The sequence below is a fragment of the Leopardus geoffroyi genome, chromosome D3, assembly GCF_018350155.1.
Source record: "Leopardus geoffroyi isolate Oge1 chromosome D3, O.geoffroyi_Oge1_pat1.0, whole genome shotgun sequence".
Classification (NCBI taxonomy): Eukaryota; Metazoa; Chordata; class Mammalia; order Carnivora; family Felidae; genus Leopardus; species Leopardus geoffroyi.
Genome location: NC_059339.1, coordinates 67,009,370 through 67,024,007, shown reverse-complemented (window position 1 = coordinate 67,024,007; position 14,638 = coordinate 67,009,370). Strand labels below are relative to the sequence as shown.

At 42.7% G+C, this 14,638-nt stretch overlaps 1 protein-coding gene across 3 annotated transcripts in view; it reads right to left on the bottom strand.

Annotated features, from left to right (window-relative positions):
* Positions 1–670: 670 nt before the first annotated feature.
* KATNAL2 (katanin catalytic subunit A1 like 2) overlaps positions 671–14,638 on the bottom strand; it is a 68,370-nt gene continuing 54,402 nt past the window's right edge. For all 3 annotated transcript variants that reach the window (XM_045457672.1, XM_045457670.1, XM_045457671.1), the window contains 3 exons: positions 2,482–2,644; positions 1,548–1,650; positions 671–1,035 (listed from right to left, as the gene is read on the bottom strand). In XM_045457672.1, the coding sequence (XP_045313628.1) occupies positions 896–1,035; positions 1,548–1,650; positions 2,482–2,644 (406 nt within the window). In that variant the 3' untranslated portion in view covers positions 671–895. The remainder of the gene's footprint in view (positions 1,036–1,547; positions 1,651–2,481; positions 2,645–14,638) is intronic.

Sequence of the window (14,638 nt, the reverse complement as noted above, 5' to 3'; positions counted from 1 at the left end):
TGAGGCTCAAGAGGCTCCCGTCCTAAAGTGGATCAGCAGCTTCTCTGGGTGGGAACTCGTCTGGTAGGGGGATTGCTGCTGAAAAAACCGGTTGGGGTTGGGGCATCTGGATGGTTCAGTCGGCTGAGTGTCGGACTCTTGATTTCTGCTTGGGTCGTGATCTCATGGTTCGTGAGCTCGAGCCCCATGTTGGGCTCGGGCCTGAGCGCAGAGCCTGCTTGGGATTCTCTCTCTCCCTCTCTCTCTCTTTCCCTCTCTTGTTCTCTCTCTCCCTCTTTGCACCTCCCCTACACACCGTGTTTGTGTGCGCATTCTCTCTATCTCTCTGTCTCTGTCTCTCTCTCTCAAAATAAATAAGCATTAAAAAAAAATACTCGTTGGGGTCAGAGTTAGGAAGAACAGAGGAGATTCAGGATGTTGTCAGAGGAAACGGACTGGACATTTCCTTTCCTGCACCCATTCTTAACCACCCTTGAGCCCATCTGCTGGTCAGATGGTCCATCAAGCTTAGCTTCTAATTGGCTCCCCAGCTCAGAGCCGCTCTGTACGTTCCAACACAACTTCCCAAGCTGCATCTTTGTCTTCAAAATGAAAATACCAATTCGCAAACAAGGAACACTAAGAAATTGTACAGAGTCCATTTGTGAGAAAAGTCTCCACTGCGTGACTGATAGCAAATAGACCTGTAATTGAAATCTCCAACATACTGCTGGCATCAGTCATGAAAAATTGACAAAAATATATCCTAGTTACAAAATAGTACAGTTGTTCAAACTAATTCGGTCTTCAAGGATAACTTTTTCTATTCCAATCATTATGTTCTTCTCCCGCTTACACTAATAAATCAGGAAGCCTCTTTGGTTGTCTTTGTGGCCGGGTCGGGATAAATGTGATTTCATACGGACTCGAACTCACTTTGCCAGGCTGAGTATCTCTGAGTCAGATTCTTTGCTGAAGGCTTGGTGTGAGCTAGCACATCTAAGAAGTCGGCAGTGGTCACTGTATCCAGCTGGATTCCAGGAAAATTGCCGCTCTCTAGATAAAAACACAGCAGTAACAGTACAGCGTATGACCTTAAGGTGATCAGTGCTCTTGAGATGCTAATAGACCTTTTTTCAAGACAATGCATAATGCAGCACGCCTAATGGTTACTGCAGCAAAAGGCAAACCTAAAGAGAGCTGGGGAAGAAATTGTTTAATGTGCGACTCGGCTCCTGCAGCCCAGAGAAAAAATATGACTTAAATGTATCACTATCAAAGTAGTGTTTAATAGTTATATAGTGCTGCAGATGGATCCAGCCCAGCATCATAGTTTGCCAGAGAAATAAAAGCCCCAGCCCTAAGGAGTTTATTATCTGGGGCAAAGTTGATCAAAAGAACACCAGAGGAGACACGAGTTGAGTACATGAAGGGCAATTTGACCAAAGAATGTTTGCAGGTGCCAAGAGCCACCGAGAACAGGAGCAAGGCTCCATCTGCTGGTGAAAGCTGGATTTTTAAAAACAATTTCTTCTCCCAGATCACCTTTGCTGTGATCCCAACTGTACCTGACTGGTGATTTTCAAGGGCACTGAAGATCTTCCTCACAGGCCGCATGGCTGCTTCTCTGCAGACAAGTTTAATGTCTGAGCCCGAGTAGCCCTCAGTCTCCTGAAATAGCCGCAAACCAGCCATGGGTCAGCAGGCAGAACACTGGTGGCGATTACATTCAATAGGCAAGACCCGGTATCGGAGCCCCTGTTTGGAATCTGTTTTCTGTCCCCCACGAACATACACAGAGATGCCCAGATCTATAAAGCCTGGAGGGAGAGAGGCTGCTTATATGTTTGGGTAACCTGGGAAACGGGGCAGTTAACAACTTCCTAACACCATCCACTGCGTGCTCGAAGATGCCGGACTAGCCTGCCCATGATAACCTCATGGGCCCTTGTGCTCAAATCCAAGCATGATCAAACTTGGTAGATGCTTTTGTTCTGGTAAATAAGATCATACCTGCCTTTGAGGAATCTGAGAACATCATGTTCAAGTGTCCACTCAGGAGGCAGTGATACCAGTGACAGTGGGGGTAGCAGACATGTACCCCCATTTCCATTTGTAAAAGTTTTCTGTTTTATCAGCACAGTAATCCTTTGCGGCATATCGGTTACCCATTTTTCAGAAGAAGAAACCGGCTTAGAGAGTAAGTGGTTTCCCTGAGGCCACATAGCTAATAAGGGGCAGGATCAGGAGTTGACCATTGATTCTCGGAGTTGAAACCCTATGCTGTTCCCACGACATCACACTGTTTCTCTTTGCTTCAATGTTTCCAAGGGACAGAGAGCTTACTCTCATGAACAAGAGGTCCATTGCATTTCTGGGGCAGCGTGGGTCTTTTCTAAGTGACTCAAGGAATATGCTCCAAACAGCTCACGAGAAGACCCTGCCCAGAAGATTCGTGTGGCGGCTGCTTGGCCTGCAGATGCTCCCTCCAGGGCAGCTTACCTGGCTCAGCACGCCGTACTCCAGCTCTGTGCGCAGCTCCAGGGCTCTGCTCCTGCTCACAGGGGGCAGCCAGTGGTGGATCATGGCCTGCCTGGCCTCCCGGCTGGGGAGATCAACCAGAATCCTCTTCTCCAGGCGGCGTAACATGGCACAGTCCAGCTCCCTGAGATCACGTGGGAAACAGAGGGACCCGTTGGAGCAGTCAACTCTATTTATTTATTTATTTATTTATTTATTTATTTATTTATTTATTTAAATTTTAGAGAGAGAGTGCACGTGACTAGGGGAGAGGGGCAGAGGGAGAGAGAGAGAAAGAGAGAGAGAGAGAGAGAGAGAATCCCAAACAGGCCCCACACTCAGCATGAAACCCTACGAGGGGCTCAGTCCCATGACTCTGGGATCATGACCTGCGCTGAAATCTAGACTTGGACGCGTAACCGACTGAGCCACCCAGGGGCCCCTCAACTCACTTCTTAAGTGACAACTATATTGTGAGAACAATGTAGCATTGTAGGAAGCAATTCCGCATTTTAACTGTTACTCTACATCTATACCTGAATGGATCGGACAATTATTCATGTCGTTTGGGCGAAAGAATTGGTTAAAAAAAAAAAGGAAAGACAACCCTGAAATACCTCATGTAAAGGAGATAATTTTAGGTGGGGGAAAAAATCCAGCTAACAACTGAACTTGAATATTCCCATTGTAGTTGTACCATGAATTATTCAGTCTGATCCTGCCAGTGAGTTGTTATTCCTGACAATAACTTGGGCACTCTGGGAAGTACATTAATTCTTCCCAAACTCTCCTACATTCTGGAGCGAATGACTGTCTCACTTCATTGCTCCGCTGAACTCAAAGAGCGTCTTCCAGGGTGCTCAACGCAAATGTGGCCCTTTGAGTCCTTCACGCCTGCTCCTCCCAAAACACTGTCAGGCCAGGTTTATGCGATTTTGTATCTGCAGGCCATTTCCCTAAATTTCTTTTTGTTTTGATTTTTTTTTTTTAAGTTTATTTACTTATTTGGAGAAAGAATCCCAAGCAGTCTCTGCACTATTAGCACAGGGCCCAACGTGGGGCTTGATCTCATGAACCATGAGATCACGGCCTGAGCCAAAATCAAAAGTCAGATGCCCAACCAACAGTCACGCAGGTGCCCCACCCTAAACTTCTTTATATAAAATTCCAAACAAATAGAAAAGTGGAATAAGACAATGGGTATCCATATACCTTCCATCTTGATTCAACATTTAACATTTTGCCATATCTACTTCATATCTATCCAGCCAAGTTATTTCAAAATAGATTACATCATGATCCCCACCCCTAAATGCTTTAGCATGCATTTTCCCCAATAAGGACATTTTTTTTTTTTTTTACATAGCTATAATATCATTATGACACCCAACAGAATTAACACATTACATAATATGTCTAGTGCTCATTCCATATTCGGATCTCTCCAGTGATCCCCAAAATATCTTCTAGAGCTTTTCCAACCAAAATCCAGTCAAGAATTATGCATTACATTTGGTTATCTCCCTTAAATCTCCTCTAATCTAATCCAGTCTTCTTGCCCTTGCTTTGGACTTTGCCTTGACCACAGTGAGGCTAGTTGTAGAATATCCCACATTCTGGACTCTGCTGATATTTTCCTCATCATAGCGTGTAGCTGGTTGTCTGTTCCTTGTCTTCTAAGACGGAATTTAGGTCTAAAAGCTTAATTAGAATCAGGGTAATGATTTTGGGCTAGTGTATTTCACAGTTGTTATGTGTTCATATTCATTACATTGGGATCCACATGTTTGTCGTGGTGTGGTGTTTAATTACTGGGATCACCTCGTGACCATAGACAGCTCCATTGTAAACATCTCTTCACAAGTAGTAAGAATTCTACGTACAATACTTTGGCACCAAGTGAATACCGTTTTCCCTATCCCCTTTCAACTAGCGGCCTTAGCATCTGCTAACGATCTTTGAATTGGTTATTTCACGAGAGTGGTGCAAAACAGTGATTAAAAATTTTTTTCATTCCAAATGTATTATTTGGCACTATTATGTAAAATTGAGCTTTCCCTCATTAATTGGGGCTCTTTGGTTACCTTGGATTACCATTCCTATTAACACATCATTTTGAGTGTGAATTTGTGAACTCTTTGTATGTTAACATTTCAGGTTCCTAGAATTGAGGGAAACATCTATTTGATTTCCTAGGTATAAAAATTAGGAAATGCCTGCACGTTGGTCTGGTTTATCCATTAATAGAGAGTAACAGTGAAAGCATCATCACCAGATATTTCTCATTCATAAAAACACAGAATTTCCAGTGCATCTTCGCGTTCTTCTTACCTTCAACGTGAATCTCTGCCCTTTTAAATTGAAAAATGAAAATACCCTTTCAGGGAGCATATGTGAATTCTAACTTGGGGGGTGACCAGATTTCTTTAAAGATTCTGTCTTGCCTCTACCTGTTATTCCTCCAGTCCTGAGCTGAGAATCTATAGTCCGGGAGTGCTTTACCAGCAGTAACAATTACCTATTTCTTTTTTGTATTTGCTTTGTTCTTTATCAGCCTCACTCTGTTGAAATTCATTTTACATCAGAAACTTAGCCCCTCTCCCCCCCCCCCCCCCCAGCCATTCCCCCTCTCAAGGCCAACATTTCTATTTAAGGCACAGGGTCAAGGAAACTTTGAAAACTCTAGGAAATTGTTTTTTTGCATTTGAGATATTAATATAGGCTGTTGCTTCAGTCGTACTTGCTAAGCGGTGGGCACTGGGTTCAGCATTGTACAGATACTAACTCTTTAGACTCTCACACAACCCTATGAGGTAGGTACTATTTTTTTTTTTTAATTTTTTAACGTTTATTTATTTTTGAGAGAGAGAGACAAAGAGACAAAGTGTGAGCAGGGAAGGGGCAGAGAGAGGAGAAGACACAGAATGCAAAGCAGGCTCCAGGCTCTGAGCCGTCGGAGGGCTCTGACTTGGGGCTCCAACCCACAAACCGCAAGATCATGACCTTGAGCTGAAATCGGACACTTAGCCGACTGAGCCACCCAGGCGCCCGGTAGGTACTATTTTTATATCCATTTTAAGATGAGGAGACTGAGGCACAGAGATTGAGTAGCTTGCTTGAGGTCAGAAAGCTAGTGAATGGTAGCCGTGGATTTGGACCCAAACAGTGAGACTCCAGAGCCTGTACCTAAGGGACTTGTCTGATGCCAGTATAGTAACAGCAAGTCGACTGCCAGCTCATGTCACGGTGAGATTTCAGAACCTTGGGAACAGAGAGAGGAGTATAAAAGTTTCCAGGGAGAAAAAAACAGGTTCATTATACAGGATCAGTAATAAGACTTCTCATCAGCAATGTGAGATACTAAAGGAAAATAGAGTAACTAACTAGAATTTAAATAAAAATTTAGAAAAAAATTAAAAATAAAAAGTGTTTCTAAAAAAAATAGAGCAATGCCTTCAAACTTGTGAGAAAAATGCTTTCCAATGTAGGAGTTTATATCTTGATCAAACAATTAAGTTAGAGGATAGAATAAAGATGTTTTCAACACTAAAAGTGTTTAAAAGCCTATTTACCTTCCATTGCACCCTTTATCAGGAAAGTGCTGGAAGACCAAAGGGAGAGGGTAAACCAAACCAAAGGGCTACGTGGGATTCAAGAAACAGAAGGAAGTCTCCAGGATGATGAGGTGAGGTCCCAGGGTCTCCTGATCTATTGGGTACAGAGGATCACCAGGGCAGTGTGGTGTTGGCAAGAAGGTTCTGGCAGACATGTCTCCAAGAAGATGAAATTGATAGGAGAGCTGGCATGTTTGAATGAATCCACAGTGGATTCAGACAGCAGAGTTTGGTGGCTGAATCGGAGGAGCAGGTGAAGTGCATGGGAAAGGAAAGGAGGGGAGGGAGGGATACTTTAATAGGGGAGAAACCACGAAATTCACATTTTAGGAATTCAGTTGAGCAACACTGACCATTTGACAAGTAAGTGTATTGTCGCTGCTATGTCTCCGATACACAGAAATTAGTAAGACAGACTCCTACTTATAAGTAACTAAAGGCAATACGAGGGAGGTTCTGGCCGTGGACTTCAGGGATGTTGGTCCTGTAAACTTCAAAGATAAACCTGGGACTTGAGATCAGACTAAAACCCAACAAGGAACAGAGACTACACTGAAGGAAATTACAGGGCTGGGGGTGATAAGCAGTTGCCATATTTCTCTCAAGGCCTTTACTTGGACCAGCTGCCCCTTCTGCAAAGGCAGGGACTGCAGAAGGAAGGTTCTTTTGTAGGGGTACCTTCTCCTGGGTCTCCCCATCCCATCTAGAGTGACTTCTGATTGAAAGGAAGACCAGAGCCCCAGAATGCCTTAGGAAAATGGAGTCACGCAGGAGGCGGGAAAACAATACCTCACTATAGATGTCTGTATTGATCAGCTAATGCCCTAAAGCAAGAGATTTACCTCAAAACTACTTGTGGGCACAAAATAAGTGCAACTCTCTGACAGCCAGGTCTGATGAATGCACTTTTAATGACATCAATAATAATATAATCATACAAGGGAGGAAACAAAGGACAAATGGAATGTACCCAGGAATTATTCTTTCTGCCAATATATTTAGATGAAGAAATTTAACGTGTGGCAAGCAGAAAACACTCCCTTCAGCTCTTACATTTTGATTTTTGACTAGTTATTCTGTTCTCATGTCTCCTTTTCTTGGATTATCTGGTACTTTCATCACCTCAGAAGGCCAAAGCAAACTACAAGAGTGACGCAAGACACAGCAAAGCCTCACAGGCCTCAGACCCTGGCTGCTGGTGACTTCTGCTCACCGGCCTCCTAGACAGTTACCTGGGCTCCAAGCCTTGCACCTGAGCACCCCAGCTTCTGTGCCAAACCTTCAGGGCCTTTCCCCGGCTCTTTGCTTTTTTTCTCCCCTGTTAAACCGTGTGGTTCCTGGGACAGAGATAATTCCAAATTTTACAGAATTTGGAAACAGCCTAGTTCTTTTTCGCTCATTCAATAGTTAAAACATACGAAGTTCAAACTATCTCAGCATGGTAGGAGGAAAGGAACCTTCAGTTCTGTAAGCAGTCTTTGCAGAACGTCCATGACTGACATGGAGTGATCATGGCGGCCCGAAGGGCAGGGTAAGGATGCAGTATTCTGTAGTGGAGAATGGGGAGCCAGTGCATAAAGCATTAAAGGTTACTTTGCCTCCCTCCCAGAACCCCACATAAGCTGACTTGTATCTACATTTCCCACTTGGGCCAAACTGGGCTGTTTGCTGTTCTCTGAATCCACCTTTTGCCATCCTACCTGAGCTGCTGCTCAAGCTATTTTCTTCCACTTTGCCTACCAAGAGCCAAGTCATTTTTACAAGCCTAGTTCAAGTGTGCTCTATTCCATAAAGGCTTTTGCTTTTCTTTTAAATTTCTGTTATCAGGGGTGCCTGGGTGGCTCAGTTGGTTAAGCATCTGACTTCAGCTCAGGTCATGATCTCATGGTTTGCGAGTTTGAGCCCCGCATCGGCCTCTGTGCTGACAGCTCAGAGCGTGGAGCCTGCTTCGGATTCTGTGTCTCCCTCGCTCTCTGCCCCTCCCCCACTCACACTCTGTCTCTCTCTCTCAAAAATGAATAAATGTTAATTTTCTGTTATCAGAAATTGCCTCTTCCCTATACAATTCTATTTTACTTATTGTTTGTACCATTCACATAGTACTGGCTATATCCCCGTCTCATTATTTGTGTTTATATCTCATTCATTGTCCCATTAGCCAACTTCCAGAGTCCAACGATCATGGACCATATTTCTTGAATTCCCCATCCATCCATCATGCCGAATACACAAAATACATGCTCAATAAATACTATTTGGATGAATGCATGAACTCTTGGTGCAGGGCTACCGGCTTCATGTACAATGATCTGCTTCCTTAAAGCCCAGCATTTATTCATGAAGGTCTATGTGCTTTGTTGAAAATTAGCATTGCATAGTCATTTGTTCTAATTAATAGAGAAAGTCAACATCAACTGGAGCAATGGGAATAAAATTTTCTATTTTCATCTCCAGTGAAAATAAGGGAAACAATGATTTTGGGGGATGATTCATCCAACTCACTTGGCTGGGCAATGCTTTTGAAGATGAATTGAAAGATGTAGTCTCCATGTGGGGCCTCTTATCTCCAGAGACTCCACTGCTCATTCTCAGGACTGAGCTCACAAGCCTGACACAAGAGGATCCAGCGGTAGAGTCTAGAGCAATTGTTTCAGTTTATGCGCTACTGACATTTGGGTTAAGAGCATCATTTCTTTATAATAAAGAATGAAAAGTATTCCTAATTACCACAATACCAATGAAGAAGATATATTCCCATTACTCTTGCCAACAAATATATTATCAATAATTGAGGGGGGGGGAATGGGAAGATTCTGTTCCCAACAAAATGAAAAACTCTAGATATCCAGAAATCTCTTGTTATAAAGCCCTATTAAAAATGATGAATTAGAGGCACATGGGTGGCTCAGTCAGTTGGGCGTCTGACTTCAGCTCAGGTCATGATCTCACGGTTCCTGAGTTCAAGCCCCACATCGGGCTCCGCGCTGAAAGCTCAGAGCCTGGAGCCTGCTTCGGATTCTGTGTCTTCCTCTCTCTCTCTGTTCCTCCCCTGCTTGTACCCTGTCTCTCTCTCTCTCTCTCTCTCTCTCTCTCTCTCTCTCTCTCTCTGTCAAAAATAAATAAACACTAAAAAAATTTTTTAAAAAATGATGAATTATAGGAAACACTTTCTGAATACACAGTGAATGAGCCCATAAGGAAGCAAGGCCAAATTTTTGAGGACCAAAAATGAAGAGGAAGATGAAAATCAACACTGAGCAGTTGAAGTTGAAGCTGTGGCTTACTTGAGGTATTTGCCTCTTAGTTACAAAAAGGTTTAGATTTGAAAGTTTACATGTGGGATAACACAGAAGGCCTTGGCCCCATTCAAGATGGGAGGTGGAATCAAGGCCCATCACATAAAACAACGAGGGCACATCCTCTATGAAAGGGTGGGTTAGAAAAACATGCCCACTACTAAGGAAGGAACAGGAAATCACATGAGGGTAGGAAGAAGTCTGCCTTCATAATTCAGAACTACAGACCTACCCTCGCTGGCGTGATCAAAGAAACCCAAAGCTGAGGAATTAGCTTCAAGTGGTCGAAAGCTCGACACAGTCAAATACAAATTTTCTCTGGAAGGGCACAAGACCCACAGATTGAGTCTGCTTCATTCGATGTAAGGTCACCATCCAATAGAATTAGACCCTACTGATCTGAAGCATAAAACAGATGTGTTTGAGATGTATGAAAAGATAAAAGGGAATCAATGAGAAGAGACTTCCACTTCTGGCCAAGATGGAATAGCCCATCCTCGTACAACCAAAAATCTCTGGATATGATACAGCAGACAAACACTGGGAAACACTGAAAGGTGGAAAGAGGGAGGACAGGCTAGGCACTTCAGGACTTGAGGGATCACGTGGCAGTGGCTTCTCCAGGTTTTCTTTTTGCTTCTCGTATATCCCCGATGGGGTGCTGGAGAAGCCTGGGCCCCAACACTGCTAACATGCACAGACAAAAGGCCATTTTCTTTTTCCAAGGGACCGTGAATAGGAGGTCTGTCAGGGCAGAAAACCTTTTTGATAATACCTGCCCTACTCCAGCCAAACACCAAAGAAACAACTGCTCCCCCACCTAAGTGTGTCTGTGGGGCTGATCTGGGAGCTGAGTCATGGTGGGAAGAGCACGGCTCAACAGGCTGATGCCATATTAAAACCCTCAAGAGAAAAGAAAAATCAAATAAATTATGGCCCACCCATACGGTGGAATTCTGTATGGGATTGGGTAGATTTTCAAAGTGGTCCACAATCTATGAAGTGAAAGAAAAAAGAAAAACAGGCCATCTAACAAAATAATATGCATCCATAGGATGATCACATTTTTAATTTTGCGTATGTGCGTATATCCTGTACACACACAAGACTCTGGAAAGAGATCTTTCCAAGGTACAGTTACAGGGGACTATTCATTCAAGCAATACTGAGGCATATAAAATATTTTATGAATTTGTATTACTTTTCTGCATAGCCCAAACAGTAAAACTATTTCCTCCTTTGGGAAAAAAAAAAAAATTCCCACAGAAAGCTACACAGGCAATAAATGATAACAAATAGCCAAACCATTTTCACCAGATGGGTGTATACAAAGATGATAATACTTGTGTCACAGTGGTAAAATTATGAGTACTTTTTCCCTAGCACTTACATTTCCTATAAAACAGTTATATTAATTTTATAATTTGTAAAATTTGGTTTAAAATATTTTTTTTTTAATGTTCATTCATTTTGGAGAGACAGTGCAAAAGAGACAGAGACGGAGTGCAAGCAGGGGTGGGCAGGGAGAGAGGGAGACACAGAATCCGAGGCAGGCTCCAGGCTCTGAGCTGTCAGCACAGAGCCCGACGCGGGGCTCAAACTCACGAGCCATGAGATCATGACCTGAGCTGAAGTTGGAGGCTTAACCAACTGAGTAATTTATAACATTTGGTTTTAAAACTATATTTCAGGTGCGCCTGGGTGACTCAGTCAGTTGAACGTCCAGCTCTTGGTTTTGGCTCAGGTCATGATCTCACAGTTCATGAGATTGAGCCCCGCGTCAGGCTCTGCGCTGACAGCGTGGAGCCTGCTTGTGATTCTTTCTGTCCTTCTCTCTCTGCTCCTCCCCGGCTCACATGTGCGTACTCGCTCTCTCTCAAAATAAACTCAAAAATATATATAGTTCATGTGTCAGCCTGTGCCATTAAGAAGAAAAAGTAATGCCCAATAGGCCAGGTTGAAAAAGATTTGTCTGATGGAACCAAGCAAACTAAGGAAGGTGTGAATGGGACAAGGGCAAGGTTACTGCTAGCAATCTCCTGCTCAGTCAGTCCCATGCCTTCCCCATTGTACCTACCAAATCCTGCACCACACACTTCTTTCCTGCTTGTGTTGGAATCACTCATCAACCTCATATGGAGGATCATGGACTTACTATTATTGCATGGGATAGTGATATTATGTATGGACAGAAGCAATGTCAAGCAAAACAATTTGACCACTGGTAGACACAAAAATACAATGAAAGATGAAAAGCCTGCAAGCGTGACTGAATGCAGTTACAACGAAGGATGCAATCATCAGATCAGAGTGAGTTCAGGCAAACCACTGTTTCCCAGAGCATTCTCAAATGGAACACTGGCCTTGTAAGATGCTCCTTGAGGAAAGGACTCTTGGATCATATACGTGTGGAAAGTCCTGCTTTCTCATAGCTACTTTTGGAGAGTCACAACACCCAATGACATCTTAAAGACACTGAGTAGTCCTGTCGTGGGGGAAACCAGTTGAACTGTCTGTAATTCAGTATCTCTTGAAATTATTAGATCACTAGATTCTATTTTTTTTTTTGGGGGGGGGGGGATAATGCTGACCTGTGGCAGACCAGTCGCAGAGAAATGTTGATCCAGAGGGTAATGATAGTGAAGGCATGAGACTTTCCCCTGGAGCCTATGAAATGCGTGAAGATATTGTGGAAGGAACTGAGGTTCTGTATGCTGAGCTCTTCAATCACATGTACACACTTTAAAGAAATATCATGCCAGAGAGGAGGCAGTTCATACAGGAAGAAATCAGTTTACGTAGGCAAGTTCTTGCATATCCCCAGTGCAGTAATCTCTTGGATCTTGTGCTTTCCTCTGAATATTAGGATTTGGGTTTGTTTGTTTTTAATCCAAAATTTGGTCATACCCAGTGTTTGATTTTTTTTTTTCAACGTTTATTTATTTTTGGGACAGAGAGAGACAGAGCATGAACGGGGGAGGGGCAGAGAGAGAGGGAGACACAGAATCGGAAACAGGCTCCAGGCTCTGAGCCATCAGCCCAGAGCCCGACGCGGGGCTCGAACTCACGGACCGCGAGATCGTGACCTGGCTAAAGTCGGACGCTTAACCGACTGCGCCACCCAGGCGCCCCCCAGTGTTTGATTTTTAAGAGGGATAATGAATTTTCTAGCTCTTCTGCAATGGTAAATAAGAGATGAGTTTCATCATACCTCACACATAAAATTTTCACACCTTAGTTGTACAAACTATCATCAAGTTAACTAGACATCTAAAGATGGCATTTGCCTTAATGGCCCTGTTCCGTATTTTGTTTCCCTCTGGACTCTTCGGTCTGAGTTTGTGAATACCTAACAACTGAGGCGGGTCAAATTAGCCCCAGTTGTGCTCACTAAATATTTCTTACGTGGCTCTTATTTTAATGATAATATTACAAATGCAACATTTGTTATTCTTCTCAATGCTTATTCACGTTGCTTATTCACTCATTGGCTTAGTGACACAGATGTACTATTATTTCTTGCTTCCTTCTTGTCCTATGAGAGTGTAGATGAGCGAAGGTGCTCCTCGGAGGAGAAGCACTGAATAAAAGATGGGGCACGCCATCTCACTGCGGAGAAGGGAGAAAATGACGAACCGTTTGGGACAGAATGTACTCCTCTAGGGAAAATGATAAGTTAGCGAGTAGTAAACAGTAGCCTAGTTCCCTGAAAGATGCTACAGATGAGCATTACCACTAACCAACCATAAAGAATTTCTTGTGGGATTTTAAGATTGGGTTTTTATATAGTTTGGTATGATTTAGTTATTTCCCCCAGAAGGACAGTGTGCTTTAATCAGACACTTTTATTCCCTCATGGAAGACCCTAAAGCCAAGATAAAGGTCTGTCCCAAAGCCTTGATAAAAATGCAGTATTTCCTCATAAACGGACCTGGGCAATATGTAGCAAGGGACTTAAAAACCATCCTTATCCTTTTACACAGTAACCCTAATTCCAGAAATCTGCCCTAAGGAAATAACCAAATTTTGGTCAAAGATTTTGATTCAAGGAAGTTCATTTCAGTGTTATTTATAATAGAGAAAAAGTTGGGAGCATCATATATGTTCAATAGGAAAGGAATGATTAACTAAATTGTGGTATATTCACATGTGGGAATTTTGGACAGCCATTACAAAATCCAATTTTCAAGAATTATTTAATGACTTTGGAAATGTTCTCACTCTAATGTTAAGTAATGAAAGCAGGACACTAGTGGGAATACAAAATGTACAACCTCTATGGAGGGAAATTTGGCAATCTCTACTATAATTTCATGCACATTAACCCTTTGACCCAGCAATTCTATTTCCAGGAACCTATCCCAAAGATATACTGGCAAATACACAAAGTGGTATATGTGCACCATTACTCACTGTAACATTATTCATAATAGCAAGAATAGGAATAACCCGAATGCCCATCGTCAGGTGATTGGGGTAGATTATCAGAGGTACAAAATGGAACATACACAGCTATAAAGGGAATAAGGAAGAACTTTATGTTCAGAATATTTGGTTAAGAAAAAAAAATCAAGATACAGACCAATTTATACGATATGCCACCTTTTGTGTGTGTAAACCAAATTCACTTATTTTATAGTGTTAGAAAGAACAAACAAAAAACCTTACGAGTTCACCTGTGGGGCATGTGACAGTTGGTCTCTACATAATGCCTGTCACTTACTTCTGTTGAGTGAGTCTCAACCGGGGATAGTTTTGCCCCCCAGGGAACATTTGACAATGTCTGAAGACAAATTTGGGCTGTTACAATGGGGAGTCATGCTACCGGCATCTAGTGAGGAAACCCCAGGGGTGCTGGGGGCCTCATACAATGCACAGGGTGGCGCCCTCAGCCAACAGTTATGTCAGTAACTGGCCCAAAATGTCAATAGCGCTGATGTTGAGACATCTCAAATTAGCACTTCCATCCTGGGCCACGTGTGTACCATTTTCCTCATCAAAATGTTGCTATCCTGAGAGTATTGGTATTATTACAGAGAAACTCTGTTACACACACAAATACAAAATAGATCTATCTACATATTAGGATTAGGTGAATATTAATTGTATTAATGTTAAGAACTATGATTTTCCCAATTAGAGAAAAGCTATGGCTATAAAATCAAATAATTTCACTAAAACTCTTGTGATCTCACACTTGAATGAGCAATACTGGTATGGATTCATTAT